General features: G+C 48.5%; 1 protein-coding gene across 8 annotated transcripts in view; it reads left to right on the top strand.

The window, feature by feature from the left end:
• DGCR2 (DiGeorge syndrome critical region gene 2) overlaps nt 1-17,968 on the top strand; it is a 69,941-nt gene that overhangs the window by 33,409 nt on the left and 18,564 nt on the right. For 5 of the 8 annotated variants that reach the window (XM_067699932.1, XM_067699929.1, XM_067699925.1 and 2 more), the window contains 3 exons: nt 14,414-14,539; nt 15,249-15,468; nt 17,218-17,294. In XM_067699932.1, the coding sequence (XP_067556033.1) occupies nt 14,414-14,539; nt 15,249-15,468; nt 17,218-17,294 (423 nt within the window). The remainder of the gene's footprint in view (nt 1-14,413; nt 14,540-15,248; nt 15,469-17,217; nt 17,295-17,968) is intronic. The other 3 variants (XM_067699926.1, XM_067699931.1, XM_067699928.1) reach the window with 1 other exon arrangement.

Genomic DNA, 17,968 nt, shown 5'->3' on the forward strand with positions numbered 1-17,968 from the left:
TCTTGCATGTCTCTGGTTGAGGTGTCTGTCTTTTTGGTGACATTGGGGATAGTGGCGGCCAGGCTGGGAGCCTCCAGGGCAGGCCCATGTCTGGGAGCCCACCCAGTCATTGAATATCTTTGTGGGTGCGGGGTGCAGGCAGGGTCTCAGCTGTGACCTCCCTGATGTGGTGAAGTTTAAGTAAATCCATGGAAAGTCCTAGCCGTGCTAGGTCTGGCTGCTTTTGAACTTGGACTGCAGGACTTCTTGAGTGACCACAAGAGTTTATTTCATTGTCCTGCTAAAAGCCTGCTAAAATTATAACAAAAGAGTACAAAATATGTAAAACCACAGGGACCAAGAAAATGGGAAAAGATGACACAGTAGATCAGTAATTTCAGCAGTATTTTGGGGAGGTAGAAAGCAAATGGTGTGCCTGATGCAGTCTGGGCCTTCAGGACAGTCCCTGCCTTTCAGGGGCTGGAGCTGTCTTACCCAGACCCCCTGCCAGAGGCTTCTGGTGTTGTTTAGCCCCTGAGATGCATTCCTGTGACATTTGGAAGGTGGAAGGTAAGGGACCCCTTCTTCCCCTGGCCACAGTGTGGGTGTGTGGGCTCAGACAGTGGGAGCGTGGCAGGGCTGCAGAGTGGTGGTTGTCCCAGCAGCATTTTCTGCTCAGCGGTGGGTGGCAGACTGGCCTGCTCGCTCTCAGCTGCAGCACAGAGGGGGCATTGACGGTTAGAGGTGGCCCATTTTCTTTGTGCACCCCCCAGCCTTGTCAGTTGTTTGAAAGCACAAATTCCCTTTGTGTTGGAAATACCTATGTGGTCCCTGCTCTCCTGAGTGAACCATGTCTGATACAAACGGGAATGTAAAAGTTTTACTGGAGAAGAATTCACAGCTTTATTAAGAGACATTAAAGAAGACTTGAATAAGAAGAGACAGGGTGTTCTTAGCAAGGAAGTCTCAGTGTGGTAAAGCTGCCTGTTCTTCTTATATTGATCTGTGGATTCAGTGTTCTGGGAAATATGACAAGTCAGTTCTAAAACCCGTGGAAGGATAAAGTCCTGATATCATTTGTCCACTTTGAAGAAGAGAAAGAAGCACACACCAGCCTTGCCAGTGCTGAGGCTTCCTTCACAGTTGGCTCAGGGATTGGCTGGTGAGACAGAAGAGCTGCCAGAAATGGACCAGAGAAACTTGATTTGAGACAGAAGTGGATTACCCGTCACTAGACAAAGGATGGAGTCCGAAAGGAATGCCATCAGATCCCTGATGAACAGTGTTGGTTTCAGGTTAATTGAAGAAAAACTCCTGGAAGACCGTAGAGGAGAATACCTTTATGACCTTGGTAGGGAAGTTTTTTTTAAGTCACAAAAAAATGTTAACTCTTAAATAGAAACGACCAGTCTTACCAGATTAAAATTAAGGTCTCCCCTTTATCAAAAAGCCCCAATAAAGAATGTGAACAGACAAGTACAGAGTGGGAAGCCTATAAAGGATTATAATCCAGCGTGTGTAGAGGACTCCTGCGGATGGACAAAAGACGGTCAGGCATGTCAACGAATAAGAAAAACGAACAAGAATGGTGGCTCAACACATAAAGAGATGTCCTACCTCATTAGTATTCAGAGGCGACAGTGAGCTCCCACTTTGCAGATACTTAGATTGGCGAAACTGAGGACGTCTGACAAACCCGGGTGTTGGAGGTCTTTGGGCTGCTGGTGAGAGGGGTGCACTGACACACCCACTTTGGAAAACAGGCATTAACCTGCAAAGCTGAACATCCTCATATTCTGTGATCCAGGATTGCCATTTGGGGGAAGCTCTGGAGAAATTTTTGCAGTGCTGTTCATACTAATGTACAGCTTGGAAACAACCCAAATGTGTGTTCACATAGCGGAGTATTTGACCCAGCGACAGCAGGTGCCTGTTAGGTTCCTGTAGCAACATGGAAACTTTTTTTTTTTTTTTTGCAGTATGTGGGCCTCTCACTGTTGTGGCCTCTCCCGTTGCGGGGCACAGACTCCGGACGCGCAGGCTCAACGGCCATGGCTCACGGGCCCAGCCGCTCCGCGGCATGTGGGATCTTCCCGGACCAGGGCACGAACCTGTGTCCCCTGCATTGGCAGGCGGACTCTCAACCACTGCGCCACCAGGGAAGCCCAACACGGAAACCCTTAAAGCAGGATGTAGGTGACAGGGCAAGTTGCCCCAAAGTACACACAGTACAGTAAAGACAAGCATAACTGAGCACCATCTCATTTTCAGATACATCTGTGTGTGGTAAACCAAGAGGAAGAAAGGCTGAACAGCCCAGATACACAAAACCCGGGCTTCCGGTTCCTCGCTGGTGGGAAGACAGAGGTGTCAGCCTGGGAGAAGCAGACGTCGGGGTGCAGCCCTGTAGCAGATGACCTACTTAGTGGGGGCTGGGGGTTCATGACGTACTTTATTACTAGGCTTTACAATTACATAAGTGCTGCATGTACTCTTTGGAATGTTTCAGATATTAGACAGCCTTGTTTGTTTTTTAAGAGAAGCCAATGGAAGGAAAGTGAAAACTGATGTGGCAGAGAAAATGCAGCCGCGGGCCTGCTTGGGGGAGAGAACACCAGGAAATGAGCCAGTTTGCCCAGCAGGCCCTAAATGCCCAGGCTGGTGGGCATCTGGCTGGGGGTGGCTGGGCTTCCTCACTTCCTCACTTTCTCCACGGAGCTAGATGACTCTTCCATGGCAGACATGAAGCTTATTTTCCAGACTTTGGCCGTCCAGTATGGTAGCCACGAGTCACGTGTGGCTTCTGAGTGCCTGAAATGTGGCCGTTTCCAACTAAGATGCACCACAACTGTAAAGTATACACTGAATATCAAAGAGTTAGTACAAAAAAGTAAAACACCTCATTAATACTTTTTAATATTTATTACATGTTGAAATTATAGTACTTTGAATATATTGGGTTAAATACAATTATTAAAATTAATTTCATCTCTTTTGAAATGTGGCTTGCATTATATTTCTGTTAGATAGCACTTGGACTTACAGTCTGCAGAATAGGAGGTACCAGGCCCAGCAGAGGGGAGCCATGGAGGTGGTAAACAGAGGAATTAAGAGAAATTCTCTATGGGGACAGATGAGACCCTTGACCATATCTTCTGCCCTGCTCCCCAAATGGTCTGTTTCTTCAGGCAGGGGGTTGCCGGAGTCTTTTCTGGAGAAATTGGTGCATCATGGATGAGGTAGAAGCGGTATCAACAAGCTGGAGGGTTCTCACCTTGAACTCACCTGAACCCTACCAGCACCTGGCCCACGAGTACCTACAGAGCCTCTGGCAAGCTGGACCGCCTTCCTCTTAAACATGAAAGACACCCAGTGCTCTCTAGACTCTGGAAGAAAACAGCCACGGGATGCTCCCTGGACTCTGGATAGAGCATCCTAGACCAAAAGGACCAGCACAGAGTGGCTGAGGTAGCTAACTCTGCTGTGTGTAAAATAGCAGTTAGATGTGGGGGCTCAGAACCAAGCTGCCTGGGCTGGTTCCCCGCCTCCGCCTCCTCCGGCTGTAGTCCTGTGGGCAAGATGCTTTTTGAACTTCATTGTCCTCACCTGTGAGACGGGGGATAATAGTGCCTACCTTAGGGTTGCTAGAGGATTGATGTACACAAGGTGTGCTTAGAGCAGAACACAGCACTCAGCAATCACTCACTATATGTTAGCTCTTATTTTATTAATTCAGGGAGTAAAAGAAAACTTTAGCAATATATTCTTCTTGTTTTTTTTGTGGCTGCGCTGCATGGCATAGCAATATATTCTGATGTCAGCAAAATGGCTGTCTCAGAAACTTCAGACGCCCGTTCTGCCATGCATACATTCAAAAAGCAACTAGAAGATGGGTAAAATAACTTCATGGAAGCTCTGGAAAACGGTCAAAGTCTATAGCAACCATGGGAACACCCAATCAGGAAAAAGCCACATTCAAGTGGTAGGAAATATCATGGCATTTTTACTCACCCTTGGCCCACTTCCTCCCCCAGTGGCACAGCACAGTCTAAAAGAAGCAACAACCCAATTCCAAATTCCTTGCCTCCAACCAGAGGGAGCAGAGTGACCTTATTTGCAACATTCTGACCTGTCTGGGGGCTGCCTGAGGGACTGATGTCTGTTTTTTCTGACTTGGAACTCAGATAGGGAAAAATTACATAGTTTGGATCTCAGCCAGCAAAAAACTGCAGAAAGTGTCAAGCAATGCTCACAAAAACTGGGTACAGACCTGCAGGTGCCTGGGGTAAGGGACTGTGGGTGGAGGAATACAATAGTACGTCCAAGACCCTGAGAAGCAGGTGACTGGCTCTGGGAAATTAAGACATTTTAAAGCAGGCATATAGGGGGCTTCCCTGGTGGCGCAGTGGTTGAGAGTCCGCCTGCCGTTGCAGGGGACACGGGTTCGTGCCCCGGTCTGGGAGGATCCCACGTGCCGCGGAGCGGCTGGGCCCGTGAGCCATGGCCGCTGAGCCTGCGCGTCCGGAGCCTGTGCTCCGCAGCGGGAGAGGCCACAACAGTGAGAGGCCCGCGTACCGCAAAAAAAAAAAAAAAAAAAAAAAAAAGCAGGCATATATACTTAAGAATCAAAAGAAGTTCACACACAGGACCAGACACAATGCAAGTGTAGAAAAGGCCTAAGAAGACGTTAAGCCTTCACCCTGAGCTGTTCTCAAGGCTTAGAATAAACCCTGCTAATTAATGAAGGTCTTCCCCAATACAGAGCCAGTCTGCAAAGATTGGGAGAGGATTTATTCAAATGCCTAATTTTCAACAACAAAATAACAGACATACAAAGAAGCAGGAGAACACAGCCCATTTGAAGGAAGAAAATTATGTGGCAGATACGATCCCTCAAGAAACAGTGGGCCTCAGACATACTAAAGAAAGGCTTTAAAGCTACCATCTTAAGTGTGCTCAAAGAGGTGAAGGAAAATATGGACAAAAAACTAAACTGAATTGAAAACTTCACTAGAAGCAGGCTCCAACAGGCAGAAGAAAGACTAGGTGAGCTTGCAAACTGAACATTTGAAATTACTGAGTGTTTGGAACAGAAAGAGCAAAGAAAGGTGAACAGAGCCTTGGGGACTTGCAGGATCACCCAACAACAACCAACAGAATGCACATCTTTTTACTCAAATGTACATTTAACATTCTCTAGGCTAGACCATATGTTAGGCCACAAAATAAGTCTGAACAAATTTAAAAGATTGAAATCATATAAATCACAGTGGAATGAAACCATAATAGGTATTAACAGTAGAAGGAAAACTGAAACATTCACAAATACATGAAAATTCAACAGTATACTCTTAAACAGTCGTGAGTCAAGAAGAAATCACACAGGAAATTAGAAAATATCTTGAGATAAATGAAAATGAAAAGAACAAACCATAGACTTCCCTGGTGGCACAGTGGTTAAGAATCCGCCTGCCAATAAATAAATAAACAAATAAATTTATTTAAAAGAAAACAACAAACCAAAACTTAGGGGCTGCAGCAAAAATGGTACTAAGGAAATATGTAGCTGTAAACACTATATTAAGAGAGAGAGAGAGAGTGTCAGCTGGAGGGAGGGAGGAAGGGTCTCAAATCAACAATCTAACTTTACACCTTAAGGAAGTAGAAAAAGAAGAACAAACTAAACTCAGTGCTAGCAGAAGGAAGAAAATAATAAAGATCAGAACAGAGGTAAACAGAATAGAAAAACCATGGAGAAAATCAACAAAACCAAAGGTCAACAAAATTGACAAACCTTTAGCTAGATTGACTAAAGAGAAAAGACTCAACTTCTTCGTAGAAACACCGAATGGCTAATGATGCCACTGCTGTGGAAGGGCCCAGAGGCCGTGGGGGCCCTGAAATGGGGAGAAAAATAAAGTGAGTGAAGCCGGGAAAGAAAAAAGAGAGTAAAGACTCAAATAACTAAAATAAGAAATGAAAGTTGAGGGGACTTCCCTGGTGGTCCAGTGGTAAAGAATCTGCCTTCCAGTGGGGATGCGGATTCGATCCTTGGTTGGGGAACTAAGATCCCACATGCTGCAGGGCAACTAGGCCCACGCGCCACAACTACTGAGCTTGCACGCCTCAACAACAGAGCCCACCTGCCGCAAATTGCAGAGCCCACACACTCTGGAGCCCGCGCGCCACAGCTAGAGAGAGAAAACCCGCATGCCACAACTGGAGAGAAGCCTGCGTGGCAATGAAAGATCCCATATGCCTCAACAAAGATCCCACGTGCCGCAGCTAAGACCTGACGCAGCCAAAAACAAAAAAAACAAAAAAAAAACAAATGAAAGTTGGGACATAGGGGCTTACACACCGTGATCAAATGGATTTATTCTTGGAATGCAAGGGTGGTTCAAAAAACTAAAATGTGTAATATACCACACTAGTAGAATGTAGGAAAAAACACATGATCTTCTTGATGCAGGAAGAGCATTTGGCCAAATTAAACATTCTTTCATGGTGAAACACTCAACAAGCTAGGAATAGAAGGAAACTACCTAAACATAATAAAGGAGGAGCTTAGTGGAGGAAGAGGAGCTGGGAGTCTGCCATCCCCTCCTTAAATAAAGAACCATGACTTTCAGCTGAACTGGTATCCCCCATACCAGAGACCCCCTGTTTTACTTTTTTAGTAAATCCCCCATGTTCTGCTAGGGTGAAGGAGGGGCAGGTTTCCTGAGCACACCATGCAGGGGTTGGGAGCTGGGTGTGTGGACTGCCTTCTCCCTGATTTTTTAAAAAATTAATTAATTAATTTATTTTTGGCTACATTGGGTCTTCATTGCTGTGTACGGGCTTTCTCTAGTTGTGGTGAGCGGCAGCTACTCTTTGTTGCGGTGCACAGGCTTCTCATTGTCATGGCTTCTCTTGTTGTGGAGCATGGGCTCTAGGTATGCGGGCTTCAGTAGTTGTGGCACACGGGGTCTAGAGTGCAAGCTCAGTAGTTGCGGCACACGGGCTTAGTTGCTTTGCGGTATGTGGGATCTTCCCAGACCAGGGATCGAACCTGTGTCCCCTGCTTGGCAGGCGGACTCTCAACCACTGCGCCACCAGGGAAGTCCCTGCCTTCTCCCTGATTTAATACGAGAAATTTCATATCTCCAGAAAAGGCTTGAGAGTAGTGCAGTGAATAGTGCAGTGAACGCTCCTGTAGCCCTTACTTGCATTCATCAGCCATTAGCATTTTGCTACAGTTGCTTTCTCTATGTACATTTTTTTCTGAACCCTTTGAGAGTGTATTACAGATATGATATTTACCCCTAAATATTCAGCATCTTCTGAGAATGAGAACAATCCACTCTAATCACAGTACAATTTTCACATGCAAGAAACTTACTATAACACTATTATCTTATATATAGTCCATATTGAAATTTTTTTCAATGGTCACAAAAGTGTCACTTACAGGTTTTTTAAACTTTTAAGTCCAGGATTTAGTTAAAGGTTACATGTTGTATTTTCTTGCCATCTTGCTCTGTCCTTTAGTCAAGAGGTGTCCCCAGCCTTTTTATTTATTTATTTATCATTTATTTATGTTTTATAAATTTATTCATTTATTTTTGGCTGCGTTGGGTCTTCATTGCTGCGTGCAGGCTTTCTCTAGTTGAGGCGAGCGGGGGCTACTCTTCTGTTGCGGTGCGTGGGCTTCTCACTGGGGTGGCTTCTCTTGTTGCGGAGCACGGGCTCTAGGCGCGCGGGCGTCAGTAGTTGCAGCATGTGGGCAGTTGTGGCTTGCGGGCTCTAGAGCACAGACTCAGTAGTTGTGGCGCATGGGCTTAGTTGCTCCATGGCATGTGGGATCTTCCCAGACCAGGGCTCGAACCCTTGTCCCCTGCATTGGCAGGAAGACTCAACCACTGCGCCACCAGGGAAGCCCCAGAAAACTTTTTTTTAAATCATGAGTTCGTATTTGCTGTACCTCCGATTCTAATCTAGACTTCCTCCTCTCCTCCCCCATCTCATATTTGTACCTCCCTTTCCCATAAGAACGAACCCTGGTTCCCAGCACCATCTGTATATGTACTCATTTGGCCAATTCTAAAGTACACATAAAAGAGTTTTGGAATTACTGCTCTTGTACCACGGCCAAGAACAAACCTACTAACTAAATTCTAGGATTTCTTCTCAGTTCTTTATGATGTTAGACTGTGTTGCACTGAGGGGGTACAGTCATTGTCTAGTCAGAAGCCACCGGATTCATTCCTGTTTTTCTTCTGTGTGATGTGTTAACGTCTGAATGTTTGCATTCAGTTTTAGGACTTTGCCTCCTCATCTTCATTTATTTTTTAATTGAGATATAAATCATGTACCATAAAATTCATCCCTTTAAAGTGTACAATTTCATGGGCTTTAGTGTATCCACAAGATTAACTGATTTTTTTTTAGAATATGTAAAACATTAGCAAGATTCAAAACTTGTAACTGTATAAAAACATACACTTAGAAGTTCTATTTCCCTTTACCTGTTTCCACCATATCCAATAGGCCACTAGCTTGATTGGTTTCTGGCCTATCTTTTCTGAGTTTTGGGCATTTTTTTGATTACAAAAATAAGCAAATGTGTGTATATTTTACTACTTGTTTCTTTTTCTTTACCCTTTCTTACATAAAAAAAGTGTCTTACTGTGTGTACTTTTTGCCCTGATTTTTTTTCTTTTTTAATTCAGTAGAATATCCTTAAAATAACTCTGTATTAATTCATAAAGTTTTTTTTTTTAAAAATTCTTTCTTACTGTTATATTGCTCTCCATCTTAGGAACGTACCGTATTTTATTTAGCCAGTCTCCTATGTGTGGGCCTTTAGGTTGTCCTCATTAGTTTGCTATTAAAAATAACGTCACAGTAAGTAACCTTGTGCATATGCGGGGTTATGGGGGGGGCTTTTTTGTTTTGGAGGGAGTTTTGGAGATGTATCATCAGTGTAAATTCTTAAATGTCGAATTGCTGGGTCTAAGGGTCAATGTATATAGTTTGCAAATTTCTTACTTTGCCCAGCTGCTGGCCTAGGATTTAGCTTTCTAGGCTCAAATAAATTTGGAGTGATTTACTTCTAAAATAAGACAATTTTGAGACTGACAAATGCTAAACTGGATGGTATACTGGGACAGCGGGCATAACCAGGCATCTTAGGACATGTGGTCACCTTCTCTACGTTATCACTTGTCCTTCTGTTTTCCAGTTGTTGTTTTTTTTTTTTTAATAAATTTATTTATTTATTTTTGGCTGTGTTGGGTCTTCATTGCTGCGCGCGGGCTTCCTCTAGTTGCGGGGAGCAGGGTCTGTTCTTCAGTGTGGTGTGCGGGCTTCTCATTGCGGTGGCTTCTCTTGTTGTGGAGCACGGGCTCTAGAGTGCAGGCTCGGTAGTTCTGGCACACGGGCTTTTAGTTGCTCCGCGGCATGTGGGATCTTCTCGGACCAGGGCTCGAACCCGTATCCCCTGCATTGGCAGGCGGATTCTTAACGACTGTGCCACCAGGGAAGTCCTGTTTTCCAGTTTTTAGAACTTTGTCATTCTCTTAACTGTTCTGTTTGTCCTAGTGCCTGCCTTTTTAAAAATCCTGTTACTGGACTTCCCTGGCAGTCCAGTGCTTAAGACTCAGTGCTTCCACTGCAGGGGCATGGGTTTGATCCCTGGTTGGGGAAGTTCTATATGCCGCACAGGGGGGCCAAAAATAATAATAATAAAATAAAATCCCATTACTGTTGTTTTAATGGGTTTCAGAGAACAAGGTGTGTTTGTTCAATCTGATATCTTTAACCAGAAGCTTCAAAAATGTTATTAATCTGGGATTTTTATATCCAGAGAAGTCAATGATATATGAGGATAAAATAAAGAAATTGTAGATATGAATAGACTCATAAATGTTGCTATACCCTTTCTTAGAAAGATGTGATCTTGTAAAAGGAGAGGGTTAAGCAAGAAAGAAGATGACCTGGGGTCCAGGAAACAGGGTCCCAGTGCAGGAGGGTAGCAAAGTGGACCCGAGGATCACAGCCAAGCCCCAGCCCAGAGAGCGGCCCATTCAGCCTGGAGCTGGAAGGTAGGCAGGGATTCCAGGAAACAAAGTGGAGCCAGGTGGCTCTGACACAGTGTTTTGAGTGTTTAAAATTTTTACTGTTAGCCTTTGCTATCTGCTGTAGTAGCTGAAAAAATCAGTGGTTGATATACAGAAAGCTAAGAAAAATTTAAAACCGATGCAAATATTAACTCCAGGAAAAAAGAAAGCTGTTAGAGGATCGAAATAACCTTAGTATGCTATTTGGTTCACAAGTGAAGAATACTTACATTATTACATTATTCTACTGACTTTAGTTTTGAAATTGATGCTACTCTGTTGGGAAGGTAAGAGTGTATGTGAGCTAATAATAAGCCTGCCTGACCTTAAGTCAGTGGGTAACACTTAAAATTGATAACACTAGAAATAGCAGGGTAAACCTATTATTCGGAAATATAGACATAACAGAAGAAATAAGTAAAAATAAGTAATTCTTTTTAAACTACCGGAAGAAGTAAGAAAAAATAATTTAAAAACTATCTGAAGAATTTTCTGTGGGAAATGGGATTAGGAGCAGGGGACTGGGGGAGGGGAGGCAGGATTTCTATTTCATCCTGTGATGTACATACCTAAGAATTGAGAAGACCTTGAGGGAGGAGCCCCACTCAGGTCAGTCTGCTTCTGCCACAGCACTCCTGGCATCTGAGAGCTGTGGCCACAGGTGGAGTGTGCCTGGGACTGGTGGCTTCAGCTTCTGTCCCAGGCAGTAGCAGAAGGTAAAATGTCCCTTCTGTGAACTTGTGCCCTGAGACATTCATGGACCTATAGGAGCCGCCGGAGGGAGGCAGATTTTGAACTTGAAACTTATAGGGCTGTGTTTTTGCAGTTAATCTCTGTGTACCGCATATACTGTCCACATGGGTATAAAATGGGAAGACAGAGTGCTCATGTTGGCATGTCCCTGATGGAACAGAGACAGAGATGGTGGTCCCTGGGGCTCCCCCAAACCATCAAACTTTAGCCCAGTGAGATCCCCCTGAGCGACATGACTGGCCCCAGCTGTGGGGAAAGAGAATCAGTTTAAAGAACGTGTTCAGCGTAACGGAAATGCTATTAGTAACTGTATTTCCTGGCTCTCTGGTTTTAGAAATCCTGCGCTGGTTAGCAAGTATTGGTTAACTTAGAGACATTTGATTTTTGACCATGATTCTAAACCTGTTTGGTGTGAAATAGGACAGTGACATGTGTCCCGACAGCTCAGAACACTGAAGAGGCTCCAGTCTGTCCTGCCCTCTCCCTCATTCGGAGACGTTACAGGCTCATCTGGACAAGTTTTAAGTTTCTGGAAACACAAATTAGAATCACTCACATTTTGTCCTTTATTTGCACATCATCTTCTTTTCCGGCCACTTGCGGTTGGGAGCAGCAAGCAGGACACCGCCTGCCCTGACTACTGACTCAGATTCCCCATTGGACTCGAGGCCTCCAGCTCTTGCTGCCCTGATCTCCAAGGGCACACGAGGGTCCTGAGGCGGGACACTTCTCCTCTGAAGCAGGTCTGTCACGGCCTTGCCTGCCTCCCCATCTCAGACATTCCCTCTTCCTCAGATTTTCAGTAGCGTTTCAGCCGGGTCTCCTCCTTGGGCTCCCATTCTGAAGTCCGGGGACGGACATCTGAAGAGAGAGGAGCACTCCTTCGGAGACGTCAGGGCTGGACTCAGGTTGGGTTCCAGGCTTGGACTCATCCCCGTCCCCACCACAGGGAGTGAGAGTGAGACCTCCCACTAAGGGGTCAGGGCCACCTGCTGCCGGGTGCCTGGGACAGTGCCTAGAGCTGCTCTGGGGCGTCTGCACCCTGAAACCCGCACTCTGGGGCTGGCCGCACACCCTCCAGCTGGCCGCCGCGCTGTCTGTGGGGCTCAGAGAAAACTCCTTATTGTCAGAGGTGGTCCTAAGAGTGCTGTAAGGCTGCTGATCCAGTGAACTCTGCCTTCCCCAGCCACCCTCACCTCTTGCTTCTGGCCCCCAGGACACTCAGGGGGCCTGTGTCTGTTGGTGGGTTTCGGTGGCAGCATGTAATGGACGCTGAATAATGAGTGATGAGGGGGTGGATGTGGGCGTTTGGATATGAAGGAAAATGGAGTAGAGAGGAAGGCTCAGAATTGCTGCCTGAACCACAGAGAAGCCTGCTCATCACAGAGCAGCGTCCTCCACCGCCACCAGGCTTTCTGGTTACTTTACTGTGCTGTTTCACCTGCCCCCCCACCCCCTCCCCGGGCTGCAGATGGCTTCACTGCGGGCAGCATCCTGGCCACCTGGTGTTTGGTGCCCCCGGCAGAACCGGTCCTTTTCTTTCTCTCCCCTCTGCCCTAGATTCCTCGTCCCTCTGTGAGCAGTTTGACCGGTTGTATACCAGGTGCCCAGGTGCTGTGCTTGGTCTGGGGAAGAGGCCAAGACCAAGTGGAACCACAGGTCTTGCTCGTTTGAGCAGGCAGAAGGGAGGTGTGAAGAGCAGGCAAAAGGGAGGTGTGAAGTGCAGGCATAGCGAAATATGCTTCAGCTACACCCAAGCTGGTCTTCAAGCTTGTCGCAGGCATGCCCGGTTTTGGCCTTTGCCCAGGCTGCGCCCTCTGCCTGGGAGGGCTCTGCTCCCCTCCCTCCTTATCCCTCAGCCCAGTGGGGATCTGCCCACTCCTCTGCCTGGCGCCCTGGAGGGACAGAGGCAGGGGCTTTGCATTGTCTCCTCCGGGGAGCGGGAAGTGGTGGTTCTCAGACATGTGCACGGGGCACCCCAGTCCCAGAGAGCTGAAGCCGTCCCACCCCAGGGCAGTGTTTGAAGAGGGCAGCTTCTCCTCTAGGTCTTTGCCTGGGGTCCAACTTATCTCAGGCACTGGGAACACATTTTATGTGTTAGAGTGATTGGCAAGCTGATCCCATCACCTGCCTGGGAAGGGACTATGGAAACTCCGAGGAAATACTCTACTGAGTAGTTAGTGGAAGAGGGACAAAGCTGCTAGGGTCTCAGAAGGACACACATGTGCTTCTTCTACAAAAATTAGGAAATGCAGGCAGCTCCAGCTTGGAACCTTAGGAGTTGTGGTAATTAAAGAAATCGATTCACAGATGCTGAGCAGCCATTGAAAGTGATCTTCACTAAAGAATATGGAAAGCTGTTTATAGTCTTCAGCTTGCAAAGCAAATCATAAAATAGTGCTTGACGTGATCCCAATAGTTTTAAGGATTTGTGTAGAAAGGAGAGATTGGAAGGGCAGCAACCTCTAGAATAGTACAGTTTATCTGTTTCGTCTTTTCAAACTTCTGTATTTCTCAAATATTTTACATTGAATATGTGTTATTTTATAATGGGAAAAAATAAAGATGATTTATTAAATAAAAACCGTGTCAGGGAATTCCCTGGCGGTCTCCTTTCACTGCCAGGGCCCAGTTCGATCCCTGCTGGGGAATGAAGGTCCTCTGCCCCTGCCCGCAGGTGGGAGAGGTGGGGACTGCCCGTTGCCATGCCACGCCCCTACCACGCCCATCGCCCCACCTTGGCATGCGCCACGCCCCTCCTGGGCCACACTCCACCCACCACCCACCCCACCACCCCCGCCTGGCCTGAGGTTGTTGAGCCAGCTGCAGGCAGGTGTCTGTTGTGTCTGCGAAGTCGTGCAGACCAAGTTCATCGCCTGTGCTGACCCTGTACCGGTATCCTCCACCAGGCGCCCCCCAGCAGGCAGAGCGCAGAGGCCCCTCGGAAACATAGCCCCTGGCTCTCTCCTGCCTTGGGTAAATCTCCTCACTTCTCTGGGTCTCCTCTCTCAGACCTGCGAATTACTCTTGGACCACCACACATAAAGCTAGCATTCTTCCTCACCCTGAGCTTTCTGGTCACACTTTAACCATGCTCCAGGCCTGCTGCACACGAGGGCCTGTGCCAGGTGCCCTGACCCTGGCCTTGAGGCTGAGAGAGGGGCAAGCAGACAGAGAGGGCCACACACAGCTAAGAGGGGAGGCTCCAGGTCAGTGGGGGAGCAGCCTGGACTCTGCAGAGAACCCCCTGTGGCCAGGGATGCAGGAGGGTGTTAAGCAGGAGTGGCTGACCCTGTGATGTGCCCACAGTAGCCTGTTAGAAAATGCAACTGAGAGTCCCCATTTCGTAGTCATAATGAAAAATGAAGACTGCCCAGGCGTAATTTCAGCAAGAAGCTCATGTAACCCATTTGGCATGAACGGCACGTTTTAGAGTTCTAAAGAAAACCTGAATAGATGGAATCTGTGCTTCCTCCTCCCTGCCCTCCCAATCCCCCCGCCATCTGACTGTACCGGGGTTCACTTTGGCGTCTGGCCCTCATGAGCAGTGTTGACAGCCACTCTCTCTCTGCTTTCAGAAGTGATCGGGGAGGCGCGTCCTTACCATGGGAAGGAGGCTGTGGATCCGAGGCCGGGGCGGGCTCGAGGCGGCGACCCCACGCACTTCCATGCCATGAATGTGGCGCAGCCCGTCCGCTTCAGCAGTAAGTTGCAGACCTGCCCTGTTCATGAACAAAGGCTCACCCCCCACGTGGTCCCTGGCTCTCCCATGCCACTTGGCTGTGCCGGGGTGTCCACCTAAAATAGCCCTTCAGGGCCTCCTTTGATGGGTGAAGCTGCACAATGACCTGCCCAAAGCCACCCAGCCCGAGTGAGGAAGCCATGACCTGAACCCAGGCTCTGGAACCAGGCTGCTTTTTTTTTAAGAGATGGTTATTACCTTTGGGGGCTGAACTGTACCCACCCTTTTGTAGGTGGAGAAGCAGGCTCTCCCTCCATTTAGAAATTTTTTTAAATAACTAGTTATTTAATGAACTCTCTACAATATTAGGAGTTTAAAAGAGCAGAATAAATTTAAGGAAAATTGAAAGGCAGAAAAACCACAGCTGAAACCCCCTTCTGAGTAGACATACTTAGGTGTGGTGATGTAGTGGGAATGCTCACACTGCCAGCCTGAGGAGTTCTACCAGCTCATCAGCCACTTTACTCAGCGAACTCAGCGGCTGGTCTTGACTGCCCAGCGGCTACAGCCTCATACAACTGGGAGGCTTATGGTCTTGGAGGCAGAGCTCCCCTGTTGAGCCTCAGCTTCCCCCTTCTTGGGTGGTTTCTGAGCTGCTTAGATGCAGCATGTACAATTGCATTTTGGAGTGAGGATGCTAACATGGGGGACAACTCCCCGCCGTCTTTCATGTTTCCTAGGGAAGTGCCCGACAGGGTGGCACCACTACGAGGGCACGGCCAGCTGCTACCGAGTCTACCTGAGCGGGGAGAACTACTGGGATGCTGCACAGACCTGCCAGCGCGTGAACGGGTCCCTCGCCACCTTCTCCACTGACCAGGAGCTGCGCTTCGTCCTGACCCAGGAATGGGACCAGCCCGAGCGGAGCTTCGCATGGCAGGACCAGCACAAGTGAGTCCGGGGTGGGGTCCGGGGCCTGTGGAGTGCCAAGGCCTGCCTAGCATGATGGCCTCCAGGACGTAGCCTCTGGCAGCCCGCAGCAGCCCCGCCCCCTGGAAGCAAATGGAGATGGGGGTTTAGGGTAGGTGTTGCGACGGGGCAGGGTCTCTCAGAGGGGCAGGGATGGGCTGCCACCTTGTGTCACCTTGAGCCAGTCCTTTTCGTTGGTCCCCCTGTGTGGGTTCTGCTGCAACTGCAAGGGGTCTGGGCCTGTGTCAGGAGGGGCTGCTCCACATGGGGCTTCGTAGGCCTGGTTCGCGGGCCATGCAGGTAGGTGGGGCGATCCTTCTGAGAAAGTGGGCTCTGCCAGGCCCGTGCTCAGTGCCTTCCATGGGCCCACTCGTTCAGTCCCCCAGACACCACAGGGCCCAGGGTGGTGACCAGGGCACGTATTAACTGGGGTGTGCCAGGTTCCAACCCAGGCAGTCTGGCTCCGGACCTGGCCTAGACCCCCAGGCTCCACAGCATCAGAGAGCAAGTGTGGAAACTGGCCAACTGCCGGCCTCTCCCAGGCCCAGCATTCAGGGGGCTTTGTTCTGGGGTCAGATGTGTGCTGAGGACCCCTTCCACACTGCCGGGGCCAGCAGTGGATCACAGGGTCACCATACTGCCAGTGCTCCCTCCGCACAATGGCAAAGGCTGCCACACTGCCATAGGAACGCAGTGACCGTGGCAGGTGGAGGCTCCACCGTTATGCCCTGTGAGCTTGGCAAATCACCAAAGTGAGAAAGATAACTCCCAGCTCACTGGGTGGTTGAGTCCTTGGAAAAGGGAGGGGTGGGAATGTGCCCTCAGGATGGGCACATGCATGGTGGGGGCTGGAGGGGCAGAGTGGCACCCACGGCAGCTGGGGACCCACTGATGGACATCTCCAGAGCTGGGAGGCTGCGGTCGGGAGCACCTGCTGGGTGGGAGGCTCCAAGGGAGGCAGTGTGTGCTCATAGGGGTTGTCTTTTATTGAGGTGTAATTCACATGCCATAAAACTCACCCCTCAGAGCATACTACTCTTTGGTTTTAGTGTATTCACAGGTTTGTGTCCACCAAGAACTAAATTGATTTTACTTAGAATGTAAAAGCTTTATTGGTTCAGCTAATAAGAAGAGTCTTGGCAGGAGTCACCCGAGATAAAAACTTTTTCTGACTAGTGAGTTTATTATTTAGAATTTTAATGCATTTTATTAAAACTAAGTATCAAAACTTTCAAAAATCATTAATGCCTTTGAAGCTCAATATTTTAAAGGTCAATGTAACTATTAAAAATGCACACATTCAGGGACTTCCCTGGTGGCACAGTGGTTAAGAATCCACCTACCAATGCAGGGGACACAGGTTCGAGCCCTGGTCTGGGAAGATCCCACATGCCGTGAAGCAGCTAAGCCCATGTGCCACAACTACTGAGCCTGTGCTCTAGAGTCTGTGAGCCACAACTACTGAGCCCCCGTGCCACAACTACTGAAGCCCTCGCACCTAGAGCCCGTGCTCTGCAACAAGAGAAGCCACCACAACGAGAAGCCTGCGCACTGGAATGAAGAGTAGCCTCTGCTCTCTGCAACTACAGAAAGCCTGCACACAGCAACGAAGACCCAATGCAGCCAAAAATAAATAAATAAATAAGTTTATTTTTTAAAAAAAAACATGCACACAGTGGTGCCTGCTTCCCCCTGTCGCACTGAGGTCTCCTGCGATCTGTCTTCCTGCAGGTTGTGGGTCGGCTACCAGTACGTCATCACTGGCCGGAACCGCTCCTTAGAAGGTCACTGGGAGGTGGCATTCAAAGGTAAGGCTTCCTGGTCCTTCAGAAGAGTTGTTGGGCTTGAACCTGGGGGGCGTCATCCTGACAAGGGCGACTATTGCTAAGCTCTCCACTCCAACCTTCTCCCACCCGGGTGCCCGGTGCGGGGCTGTGTGGAGGATTGGGCCCCACACCCGGGGAGGCTGTGATGGCCCAGCCCCGGTCTGGCCCTTCCGCCAGACCCAGGTGGGGCTTGGCCTCCTCCGGAACCTGTGGTGGTTTCTGTCTTGGCCATTTCTAGACTGTCCACCCTCGTTTCAAAGTCCACAACTTTAATTGGAGCATAAAAATGAGCAGAGTGTGCAGCGGACATGAACTCAGGCCAGAGAGGGAGGGACAGGCTTCCTAGAACAGGGAAGGTCAGAGTTAGGGTCCAAAACATCCTGGAACCGTCAGGCAGGTGGAATTAAAATAGATTATGTGAGTGTGAGCATGCATGTGTGAGCGTACATGTGTGTTGCTTTAACTACCGAGGTGACGTCAGGAGCCATGTGAGCAGCTGCGTTCCCACCCGCCCGTGGTCACCCCTCCTGTCCCATTGCCCGGGTGCTGGCAGGTTCCTCCACCTGCCACCCGAGCCACATGCCTTGCCCTGTCCCTCCTTGGGCTTCTCCTGTTAGGCTGCTCCTTGGGCCTCTGGCTTGAGCTTGGGGCCAGTT

Source organism: Pseudorca crassidens, chromosome 12 (assembly GCF_039906515.1).
Source record: "Pseudorca crassidens isolate mPseCra1 chromosome 12, mPseCra1.hap1, whole genome shotgun sequence".
Taxonomy (NCBI): Eukaryota; Metazoa; Chordata; class Mammalia; order Artiodactyla; family Delphinidae; genus Pseudorca; species Pseudorca crassidens.